This window comes from Bombina bombina, chromosome 9 (genome assembly GCF_027579735.1).
Source record: "Bombina bombina isolate aBomBom1 chromosome 9, aBomBom1.pri, whole genome shotgun sequence".
Taxonomy (NCBI): Eukaryota; Metazoa; Chordata; class Amphibia; order Anura; family Bombinatoridae; genus Bombina; species Bombina bombina.
In genome coordinates, this window is record NC_069507.1 from 184,098,790 (window position 1) to 184,111,759 (window position 12,970).

The 12,970-nt window shown below is 42.3% G+C and overlaps 1 protein-coding gene across 1 annotated transcript in view; it reads right to left on the reverse strand.

Moving 5' to 3' along the window:
• Positions 1–12,970, reverse strand: part of DOCK1 (dedicator of cytokinesis 1) — an 827,740-nt gene that overhangs the window by 500,865 nt on the left and 313,905 nt on the right. The window contains exon 22 of the mRNA XM_053692513.1: positions 8,324–8,458. Coding sequence (XP_053548488.1) covers positions 8,324–8,458 — 135 coding nt within the window. The remainder of the gene's footprint in view (positions 1–8,323; positions 8,459–12,970) is intronic.

The following is a 12,970-nucleotide window of genomic DNA, read 5'->3' on the forward strand; positions in this document are numbered from 1 at the left end:
TAGTAGGCTGGCGTCTGTTGTTACAATTGTCCAGTCTGGCCTGCTGAAGGGCATCCCCCTGGACAGATGTGGCCGAGAAAGCCACCATAGAAGAGAATCTCTGGTCTCTTGATCCAGATTCAGCATAGGGGACAAATCTGAGTAATCCCCATTCCACTGACTTAGCATGCACAATTGTAGAGATGCAGGCGTGCAAAAGGTACTATGTCCATTGCCGCTACCATTAAGCCACTGACGGGTGTTGAATGGAATGAAGGACACGGCAAGCATTTAGAAATTTTGTTAACCTGTCTTCTGTCAGGTAAATTTTCATTTCTACAGAATCTATAAGAGTCCCCAAGAAAGGAACTCTTGTGAGTGGCCTTAGAGAACTCTTTTCTACGTTCACCTTCCACCCATGCGACCTTAGAAATGCCAGAACCAACTCTGTATGAGACTTGGCAGTCTGGAAACTTGACGCTTGTATCAGAATGTCGTCTAGGTACGGAGCTACCGAAACTCCTCGCGGTCTTAGTACCGCCAGAAGAGAGCCCATAACCTTTGTAAAGATTCTTGGAGCCGTGGCTAACCCGAAGGGAAGAGCTACAAACTGGTAATGCCTGTCTAGGAAGGCAAACCTTAGGTACCGATAATGATCCTTGTGAATCGATATGTGGAGGTAGGCGTCCTTTAAATCCACTGTGGTCATGTATTGACCCCTTTGGATCATAGGTAAGATTGTCCGAATAGTCTCCATTTTGAACGATGGAACTCTTAGGAATTTGTTTAGGATCTTTAAGTCCAAAATTGGTCTGAAGGTTCCCTCTTTTTTTGGGAACCACAAACAGATTTGAGTAAAACCCTTGTCCGTGTTCCGACCGCGGAACTGGATGGATCACTCCCATTAGTAAAAGGTCTTGTACACAGCGTAGAAACGCTTCTCTCTTTAGCTGGTTTGCTGACAGCCTTGAAAGATGAAATCTCCCTTTTGGAGGAGAAGCTTTGAAGTCCAGAAGATATCCCTGAGATATGATCTCTAAAGCCCAGGGATCCTGGACATCTCTTGCCCAAGCCTAGGTGAAGAGAGAAAGTCTGCCCCCCACTAGATCCATTTCCGGATCGGGGGCCCTCACTTCATGCTGTCTTAGGGGCAGCAGCAGGTTTTCTGGCCTGCTTGCCCTTGTTCCAGGACTGGTTAGGTTTCCAGCCCTGTCTGTAGCGAGCAACAGTTCCTTCCTGCTTTGGAGCTGAGGAAGTTGATGCTGCTCCTGCCTTGAAGTTACGAAAGGCACGAAAATTAGACTGTCTAGCCCTAGGTTTGGCTCTGTCTTGAGGCAGGGCATGACCCTTACCTCCAGTAATGTCAGCGATAATTTCTTTCAAACCGGGCCCGAATAATGTCTGCCCTTTGAAAGGTATGTTAAGCAATTTAGATTTAGAGGTTACATCGGCTGACCAAGATTTAAGCCACAGCGCTCTGCGCGCTTGAATGGCGAATCCTGAATTCTTAGCCGTAAGTTTAATTAAGTGTACTACGGCATCGGAAATAAATGAATTGGCTAGCTTAAGTACTCTAAGCTTGTCTGTAATTTCATCCAATGTAACTGAGTTAATGGTCTCTTCCAGAGACTCAAACCAGAATGCCGCCGCAGCCGTGACAGGCGCAATGCATGCAAGGGGTTGTAATATAAAACCTTGTTGAACAAACATTTTCTTAAGGTAACCCTCTAACTTTTTATCCATTGGATCTGAAAAAGCACAGCTATCCTCCACGGGATAGTGGTGCGCTTAGCCAGAGTAGAAACTGCTCCCTCCACCTTAGGGACCGTCTACCATAAGTCCCGTGAGGTGGCGTCTATTGGAAACATTTTTCTAAATATAGGAGGGGGTGAAAAAGGCACACCGGGTCTATCCCACTCCTTGTTAATAATTTCTGTAAGCCTCTTAGGTATAGGAAAAACATCAGTACACACCGGTACCGCATAGTATCTATCCAGCCTACACATTTTCTCTGGAATTGCAACCGTGTTACAATCATTCAGAGCCGCTAATACCTCCCCTAGCAATACACGGAGGTTCTCAAGCTTAAATTTAAAATTTGAAATGTCTGAGTCCAGTTTACTTGGATCAGATCCGTCACCCACAGAATGAAGCTCTCCGTCCTCATGTTCTGCATATTGTGACGCAGTATCAGACATGGCTCTAATATTATCAGCGCACTCTGTTCTCACCCCAGAGTGGTCGCGTTTACCCCTAATTTCTGGCAATTTAGATAATACTTCAGTCATAACATTAGCCATGTCTTGCAAAGTGATTTGTATGGGCCGCCCTGATGTACTTGGCGCCACAATATCACGCACCTCCCGAGCGGGAGACGCAGGTACTGACACGTGAGGAGAGTTAGTCGGCATAACTTCCCCCTCGTTGTCTGGTGAAATTTTCTTTACATGTACACTTTTATTTAAAGTAGCATCAATGCAATTAGTACACAAATTTCTATTGGGCTCCACATTGGCCTTTAAACATATTGCACAAAGAGTTTCCTCTGTGTCAGACATGTTTAACAGACTAGCAATGAAACTAGCAAGCTTGGAAAAAACTTTTGAAATAAATTTACAAGCAATATAAAAAACGTTACTGTGCCTTTAACCCCTTAGTGACCAGAGCACTTTTCCATTTTCTGTCCGTTTGGGACCAAGGCTATTTTTACATTTTTGCGGTGTTTGTGTTTAGCTGTAATTTTCTTCTTACTCATTTACTGTACCCACACATATTATATACCGTTTTTCTCGCCATTAAATGGACTTTCTAAAGATACCATTATTTTCATCATATCTTATAATTTACTATAAAAAAAATTATAAAATATGAGGAAAAAATGGAAAAAAACACACTTTTTCTAACTTTGACCCCCAAAATCTGTTACATATCTAAAACCACCAAAAAACACCCATGCTAAATAGTTTCTAAATTTTGTCCTGAGTTTAGAAATACCCAATGTTTACATGTTCTTTGCTTTTTTTGCAAGTTATAGGGCCATAAATACAAGTAGCACTTTGCTATTTCCAAACCATTTTTTTCCAAAATTAGCGCTAGTTACATTAGAACACTGATATCTTTCAGGAATCCCTGAATATCCCTTGACATGTATATATTTTTTTTTAGTAGACATCCCAAAGTATTGATCTAGGCCAATTTTGGTATATTTCATACCACCATTTCACCGCCAAATGCGATCAAATACAAAAAATTGTTCACTTTTTCACAAATTTTTTCACAAACTTTAGGTTTCTCACTGAAATCATTTACAAACAGCTTGTGCAATTATGGCATAAATGGTTGTAAATTCTTCTCTGGGATCCCCTTTGTTCAGAAATAGCACACATATATGGCTTTGGCGTTGCTTTTTGGTAATTAGAAGGCCGCTAAATGCCACTGCGCACCACAAGTGTATCATGCCCAGCAGTTAAGGGGTTAATTAGGGAGCTTTTAGGGAGCTTGTAGGGTTAATTTTAGCTTTACTGTAGTGTAGTAGACAACCCCAAGTATTGATCTAGGCACATTTTGGTATATTTCATGCCACCATTTCACCGCCAAATGCGATCAAATTAAAAAAAACGTAAAATTTTTCACAATTTTAGGTTTCTCACTGAAATCATTTACAAACAGCTTGTGCAATTATGGCACAAATGGTTGTAAATGCTTGTCTGGGATCCCCTTTGTTCATAAATAGCAGACATATATGACTTTGGCGTTGCTTTCTGGTAATTAGAAGGCCACTAAATCCTGTTGCGCCTCACACGTGTATTATGGCTAGCAGTGAAAGGGTTAATTAGGGAGTTTGTAGTGAGCTTGCAGGGTTAATTTTAGCTTTAGTGTAGAGATCAGCCTCCCATCTGACACATCCCACCCCCTGATCCCTCCCAAACAGCTCCCTTCCCTCCCCCACCCCACAATTGTCCCCGCCATCTTAAGTACTGGCAGAAAGTCTGCCAGTACTAAAATAAAAGGGTTTTTAAAAAAAAATGAAATTTTTTTTTAGCATATTTACATATGCTACTGTGTAGGATCCCCCCCTTAGCCCCCAACCTCCCTGATCCCCCCCAAAACCGCTCTCTAACCCTCCCCTCTGCCTTATTGGGGGCCATCTTGGGTACTGGCAGCTGTCTGCCAGTACCCAGTTTACAATAAAAAGTGCTTTTTTTGGGGGTTTTTTGTTTTTTTCTGTAGTGTAGCTTCCCCCAACCCCCCACCCCCCACAAACAAACCCCCACCACCTTGCTGATTGTTTAGATTTTATTTTTATTATATTTTTTATTTCCCCATTTTCTGCAGTGTAGCGGTTCCCACCCGCTCCCTCCCCGTGCACGCGCCCGCCCCCACCCTCCCGTGCACGCGCGCGCGCCCGTGCGCGCCCCCAGCCACCCCCGCCCACGATCCCGCCCCCCTTCAGATCCACATGGCCATCGATGGCCGCCACCCGCCTCCCGGTCCGGCTCCCACCCACCAACGCCGGTAGCCACCGATCTCCGGTGCAGAGAGGGCCACAGAGTGGCTCTCTCTGCACCGGATGGCTTACAAACGTTATTGCAGGATGCCTCCATATCGAGGCATCACTGCAATAACCGGAAAGCAGCTGGAAGCGAGCAGGATCGCTTCCAGCTGCTTTCCACACTGAGGACGTGCAGGGTACGTTCTCAGGCATTAACTGCCTTTTTTCTGAGGACGTACCCTGCACGTCCTCAGTCGTTAAGGGGTTAAGAAACACTAATAAACTGTCACAGTAGAAATACAATGAACCAAATTTGTTATAGCAACCAAATTTTCACAATAAATGCAATAAGTTAGGAAAGGATTGCACCCACCAGCAAATGGATGATTAACCCCTTAATACCCAAAAACGGATAACAGATATAAAACGTTTTATCACAGTCAAAAGCACAGTCTCACAGGTCTGCTGTGAGTGATTACCTCCCTCAAAACTAGTTTAGGAGACCCCTGGGCTCTGTAGAGACGTCCTGGATCATGGAGGAAGGAATAGGAAGACTGTGAGTGAATTCTTACTGCGCAAGAAAGCGCAAAAATAGGCCCCTCCCACTCATATTATAGCAGTGGGGAAGCTCAGCAAACTGAATTTATTCATAAATAACGACAGCCATGTGGAAAAATAATGCCCACAAAATTTTATCACCAAGTACCTCAGAGAAAAACAATTAACATGCCAGTAAAACGTTTTAAAATAAAATTATGAAATGATACTAATAAGCCTGCTGCTAGTCGCTTATACTGCAGTGGAGGCTCAAATATAAGTTAAATGTACACAGTATTTTCTTAGTGAAGTTCCATTCCCCAGAAATACCTCAGTGTAACATACATACATATCAGCCTGATACCAGTCGCTATTACTGCATTTAAGGCTGCACTTACATTATATGGGTATTAGCAGTATTTTCTCAGTCAATTCCATTCCTTAGAAAATAATATACTGCAACATACCTCCTTGCAGGTGAACCCTGCCCGCTGTCCCCTGATCTGAAGTTACCTCACTCCTCAGAATGGCCGAGAACAGCAAATAGATCTTAGTTACGACCGCTAAGATCATACATAAACTCAGGTAGATTCTTCTTCTAATGCTGCCTGAGAAAAAAACAACACACTCCGGTGCTGTTTAAAATAACAAACTTTTGATTGAAGATATAAAAACTAATTTTAATAACCACAGTCCTCTCACACGTCCTATCTATTAGTTAGGTGCAAGAGAATGACTGGGTATGACGTAGAGGGGAGGAGCTATATAGCAGCTCTGCTTGGGTGATCCTCTTGCACTTCCTGTTAGGGAGGAGATATAATCCCATAAGTAATGGATGACCCGTGGACTGACTACACTTAACAGGAGAAATAAATTTGTTTACTTGTCAATGGAATAACAAAACAATACATAGAATAGTAAAATTGGTGCATATTGTACAAGAAAAGTTGTAAAGTATTAGAAAAAAGTGAAATGTGTCTACTATACACATATAGAACACTTAAAGGGACAGTTTAGTCAAAGTTAAACTTTCATGAATCAGATACCTAGTAACATAGTAGATTAGGTTGATAAAAGACAGAAGTCCACAACGTTAAACCTGAACAAATCTTAAATTATCTACAATAAAAGCTCCTGTTGATCTTAATTAAAACGGTGACTTATTTCAACACCAGCAATCATATACCTGAATTCTGTTTCTAGCCAAAAATATATATAAACCATTTTTAAATATATCTAAGGTATTTACATTTACTACCTCCTTAGGTAATGAGTTCCACAATTTAATTGCTCTTACAGTGAAAAAACATTTACGTTGCTGGAGATTTAACCTCCTTTTCTCCAGCATTATATTGTGACCTCTTGTCACAAACAATTTGCTTGAGATAAACAGAGCTTCCGTCATCTCTGTATATAGGCCTTGAATATATTTATATAAAGTAATCATGTCACCTCTCAATTGCCTTTTTTCTAGAAAAAACAAACACAGTCTTGCTAACCTCTCACTTATAGCTTAAATTCTCCATTCCCTTTATTAGTTTTGTAGGTCTTCTAGGAAATTTTTCTAAATCTGCAATATCTTTTTTAAAGATAGGTCCAGAGAACAGCACTCCATGCTCAAGGTGAGGTCTTACCAGGAATTTATATAGTGGCAGTATTATGCTTTCCTTACTTGCATCAATGCCTCTTAATACATGCTAGTATTTTATTAGCCTTAGAAGCCAGGGTATGCCATTTAAAACAACTATCAAATATACTTTTATCATCAAATTTGCATTGTGCTCACTCACGTTGAGTTACTTATGAGTCAGCACTGATTAGCTAAAATGCAAGTCTGTCGAGGCTTAGATACAAGGTAATCAAAGAGATAAAAAAGTATATTAATATAACAATGTTGGTTATGCAAAGCTGTGGAATGGGTAATAAAGAGATTATCTATCTTTTTAAACCATAATAATTCTGGAGTAGATAGTCCCTTTTATCTGATGAGTTTTGGCATTTGCCTCTGTTGACAGAACTGGATTTTTTTTAATTTTTTTTTAAACTCATGGATTATTGGTAGTGTGCACACTGTTCTCTACTGAAAACCATTTATGTATGTGCTCAATATAAAAATTCTATGTATAAATGTCATCGGTAGCCTAAGGACTGTAAAAAAAGATCAAAAAGGTTGTAATAGTAGATCTTAAATCTAAACTCAGCAAGAAAGGTTCCTGTGCTTCAATGTGATAGAACACTGTATTACTACATCATAGTGCTCTTTGTTTTACTTCCACTGCTGAGCTGGATTCAGCTTTACATATGCTGCTCCTGAATGACTCATAGATGTAGTTTTGCTCAGAAGGGAAAATGTGGTTAACCCCTTTTGCATGGGTTAAAACACAGTTAAAACTCTGCAGTAGTGCAAAGTTAAACTGCTCAGAACATTAGAACAATTTACTAGTGTATAATCAATGTCCCTTTAATGAGACAGTCTAACACAAGCAGTATTGTTTAATTCCTAAACCTGGGTAGCTATCTGTTTAACCCACATAAAAGGGCTAAACACAAAGACAAAATCCTGCTACGGAGTAGGAAGCCTTGCAGTTCACAAGCAAGATAGAGCAGGTGATTGGGCAGGGTAGTGTGAAAACTTCTATTAATTTGCTGGATAGCCACATCCCACATGGAAGCTAGAAGGCTTAAACGCACGGAGTAGAACTTTACCTGGGTGTTTAACCCTTTTGCGGGGGATACACATAGTTTTCAAGGCTCAGTAATGTAAAAATTATATGCTCTAATGAATCAGGAAACAGAAGTACAGTGCCTTATTTGTTCATTTGTCAATCTAGGAAATGTTATTTAATATACAGTAACTGCATGGTTTTCATTCTGTCTGATGAAGCACTTTTAATTACTGAAAAATACATGACAATATTTCCTTTTTTAATGTTTCTTATATACATAAGGTTTGTTTTTTGTTATTTATGCTCCAGTCCACCTGGAAGATAAAAAGAGGGGCTGAATCCCAAAATGCTTTTGCCGGCAGGGTGCTACTGTTTTAAGTGAGTTTACATAATGAAGGCAGGGACTTACTAGCAGTCTCATAATGCCCTATTCCCAGCTCCCTCCTTGCGTTCTCTTCAGTAATTCTTAAACAAGAAAATATCAGATATACTGATATTTTACTGATGCAGTGAGGTCCTCAGTCTGGCAAATAATTGTATGTTTTAATACAAATAATACATAGAAATAATCTTCATCACAGAATGTAAACAATATAATATTACATGTTATTTTATTACCAAGTAAATGAACTGCAGCAAAAGTACTTACTGAATAAACAATATTCTGGATCTCACAATAAATTTAAAGATGTACTCCAAAGCCTTCATTGCCTTAAATAACTGGTCAGTAAAAACTGGCTTGTCAGAGTTCTCCACGTAGTTTTTTAATACTTTAGTTAATTTTCTGTAAGATACACAGATACAACAATAAGTATTTATAATTTCACAACATTTGGGGGGAAAAAGTAAGATACTATACTATATAGAGAAGGGACAAACATAAATTATGCTTATAAGATAATTTCCTTCTGTATTAGCTTCATTCCTTACTTGTGGGAAATACTGAACATGGCCACCAGGGGGAGGCAAAGACACCCCAGCCAAAGGCTTAAATACCTCCCCCACTTCCCTCATCCCCCAGTCATGCTGCAGAGGAAACAAGAAACAGTAGGAGAAATATCAGGGTATAAATGGTGCCAGAAGAAACAAAACAAAAATTTAGGTCCACCCAACGGAGACTACGGACAGGGGCCGTGGACTCTCCTGATACAGAAGGAAAGGAAATTATCTGGTAAGCATGTTTTCCTTCTTAATATAAGGAGAGTACATGGCTTCATTCCTTAATTGTGGAAAACATATACGCAAGCTCTAGAGGACACTGAATGAAAAGGGAGGGTAAAAAGAGAGGCGGATCCTATTCTGAGGGCACCACAGCCCTTGCAAAAGCTGCGAATAATACTCCTCAACCAAAAGGACAAGGAAGTGGACAAGGCTTTCTGCCCCTTACGCTTCCCAGAATAGACAAACAAACAAAGAAGAAGTCTGTCTAAACTCCTTTGAATAATGGAGATAGAACTTCAAGGCCCGAACCACATCCAAATTATGAAGTAACCGCTCCTTCGAAGGAGGAGGATTTGGACGCAAGGAAGGAACCACCATCTCCTGATTGACGTTACGATCTGAAACAACCTTAGGAAGAAAACCAAAACCAGTACAAAGAACTACCTTATCAGCATGAAATACTAGGTAAGGAGGCTCACATTGCAAGGCAGCCATCTCAAATACTCTGCCCGCCGAGACAATAACCAGTAGAAAAAGAACCTTCCAAGACAGTAATTTAATGTCAACTACATGCATAGACTCAAACAGAGCCTTCTGAAAACCTTCAAGAACCAGATTTAAACTCCAAGGAGGAGCGCTAGATCTAAACACAGGCCTGATTCTAGTCAGAGCCTGAAGAAACGACTGGACATCTGGAAGCTCAGCGAGCCTCTTGTGCAGTAAAACAGATAGGGCCGAAATTTGTCCCTTAAGGGAGCTAGCAGAAAGGCCCTACTCCAGACCATCCTGGAGAAAGGAAAGAATTCTGGAAACCCTGACCTTATGCCAAGGGAATCCATGCTCTTCACACCAGAATAAGTAGGTCCTCCATACCTTATGATAGATGCAACGAGTAACCGGCTTACAAACTTGAATTAGAGTATCAATAACTCTCTCCGAGAAACCTCTCTTAGCTAGGACTAAGCATTCAATCTCCACGCAGTCAGCCTAAGAGAATCTAGATTTTGATGAACAAAAAGACCTTGTACTAGCAGATCCCTGCGACAAGGTAACCTCCATGGAGGAGATGAGGACATCCCTACCAGATCCGCGAAGCACATCCACCACGGCCACGATGTAGCAATTAAAATCACTGAGGCTTGCTCCTGTTTGATGCGGGCCACTACACAAAGGAGAAGTGGTAACGGCAGAAAATGTAGATCAGACTGAACCTCCAAGGTACTGCTAATGCATCTATTACCTCCGCCTGAGGATCCCTGGACCACGACCCATATCTGGGTAGCTTGGAATTGAGCCGGGATGCCATGAGATCCATCTCCGGCGTCCCCTATCTTTTGCAAATCTCCGCAAACAAATCAGGATGGAGAGACCATTACCCCGGATGAAAGGATTGTCTGCTGAGAAAATCTGCTTCCAGGTTGTCTACACCCAGAATGTGGATCGCTGACAGTGAGCAGTTGTGGGCCTCCGCCCATTCCAGAATTCGAGATACTTCCCTCATTGCTGCGGAGGTCCTTGTTACCCCCTGATGGTAAATGTAAACCACTGAGGTTATGTTGTCCGATTGGAATCTGAAACTGGGCCGAACCCAGAAGAAGTCAAGCCTTCAGAGCATTGAAGATCGCTCGAAGCTCCAAAATGTTGACTGGGAGGAGGGATTCCTCTCGAGTCCACAGGTCCTGTGCCTTCCTGGCACCCCAAACAGCTCCCCATCCTGTGAGGCTTGCGTAAGTAGTCACAATCTCCCAGGATGGTCTCAAGAAGGATGTCCCTTAGGACAGGTGATCTGGACAGAGCCACCAGGAGAGCGATTCTCTTGACCGGTTGTCCAGAGACATCTGTTGAGACAGATCTGAATTATTGCTGTTCCACTGTCTCAGCATGCACAGCTGAAGAGGTCCAAAATGGAATTTGGCAATAGGAATGATGTCCATGCAGGACACCATGAGATCAATTCCCTCCATACACAAAACCACAGAGGGCCTTAAGGAGGTCTGGAGGGCAAGACCATTGGAAACTGGCTTGTAACGTCTGTGGTCTGTAATAAATATCCTCATGGATATGGAATCTATTATCGTACCCAGGAATTCCACCCTGGTATTGGGAATAAGTGAACTCTTTTATAAATGTATCTTCCATCCATGAGATTAAAGAAGAGGATGGTGCTTGAACCAGAATATCGTCTAAGGCGCCACTGCTATACCTCTGGTTCTGGCCAGTGCAAGCAGAGCCCCCAGAACCTTCGTAAAGGCTCTTGGGGCAGTAGCCAGAACGGAAGAGCAATAAACTGGAAGTGCTGGTCCTGGAAAGCAAATCTTAGGAACTTGACCTGTTCCTTGTGTATAGGGACGTGAAGGTATGCATCCTTCAGGTCTATCGTGGTCATGAACTGTCCTTCCGCAAATTAAGCTTCTGAAAAGAGTGACAGTCTGCCCCCTACCAGATCCAGAGCCGGATCAGGGGCAGCTCCTTCATGCCGACTTTGACTCGGCGGGCTTCCTGTTCTGCTTGGATTTATTCCAGGACTGAGTCGGCTTCCAAGTTCCCTTGGACTACTCAGGCTTTCCAGAGGGTTGCTGATGTTGGGATTTATCCAAACGACTGGAACGAAAATTAGGACCTTGTTACTTAGGCTTGTTCTTCTTATCCTGCGGTAAAAAGGCACCTTTGCCTCCAGTAACCATGGAGATGACTGAGTCCAAGCCTGGAACAAAAATAATCTTTCCCTTAAATGGGAGGGAAAGAAGTCTAGATTTTGAAGTCATGTCCGCAGACCAAGACTTTAGCCAGAGTGCCCTACGGGCTAGGACAGAAAAACCTGAAGCCTTGGCATTCAGGCGAATAATCTGCATATTTGCATCACAAGTAAAAGAATTAGCTACCCTTAAGGCATTAATTATTTCCTGGATCTCGTTGAGGGGACCCTCCACCTCGATCAACTCAGATAAGGAGTCGCACCAGTAGGCAGCCGCTCCAGCAACTGCAGCGACAGCTGCTGCCGGTTGAAACAAATATCCTGTATGCTGAAACATTTTTGTTAATAGAGTTTCAAGCTTTTTATCCATGAGCTCCTTAAACAACGAACTATCCACAAGCGGGATAGTCATGCGTTCAGCCAGAGTGGAGATAGCGCCATCCACCTTAGGGACGGAATCCCACAACTCTAATTGTGAGTCCGGAACCGGGAATAATTTCTTAAAAGAAGAGGGGGAAAAAGAAGAGCCAAGTCTATCCCATTCGTTTTTAATAATATTCGCCTTTTTAACGGGAACAGGGAAAGTCTGTGGTAAAACCCTGTCCTCGTAGACCTCATATAATTTAGGAATACAAGGTTCCTTAGGTAATTTAGGTTCTGGAACCTCCAAAGTAGCCAAAACTTTCTTCAGCAGAAAGCAAAAGTGTTCAATCCTAAATCTAAAGTCTGGTTCCTCCGCAGCTGGAGGCTTAGAGGCAGCAGATTCCAACCCAGAAAGAGCATCCCCTGAAGTATCAGAGGTGTCTTCATCAGCGATAATCTAGTATCAGATAAATCCAATAAGCTAGTAGATGACCCCTGGGAAAGATAGCAATATTTGACCTTTCGCTTTCGCTTAGCAGGGCGAGGTAAAAGCACTGAAGGCCGCAGACACTGCCGTTTGTAACTGCTCAGTAAAGTCTGTTGGTAAAAGGACCCTTCCAGATGGAGGAAAAGGAGTGTTACGGGAAGCTGCATGTGTATTAGGAGATGACTGTAGGGTGCGCACCTCACGGGACGGAGACTCCTCAGAGGTGGATGACTCAGTAGTACTAAACATATTAGCTTTCTTTGATATAATTACTTTATCAAGGTATGTAGAACATAATTGAGCAGGCGGGTATACCGTGGCCTCCTCACAATATAGACAGGCATTAGATTTCGGTAAAGAGGGAGTACCCTCTAACGTATTAGAGTCCTCCTTAGCTTGCGCTTATAAAATGGACAATAGAAAAATAAAAATGGCACCCTTATACCCCCAATGGCTGGGGCACTCACCACCTCCTATGACCCAGGCCCAACAGAGAAACCACTTTGTCTCTGGTAAACCGCATGGACAGAGAGAAGAGAAGATCAGTGTGACCACACCTAGTCTTGTGGTGCACCACACAGGACCGCCCC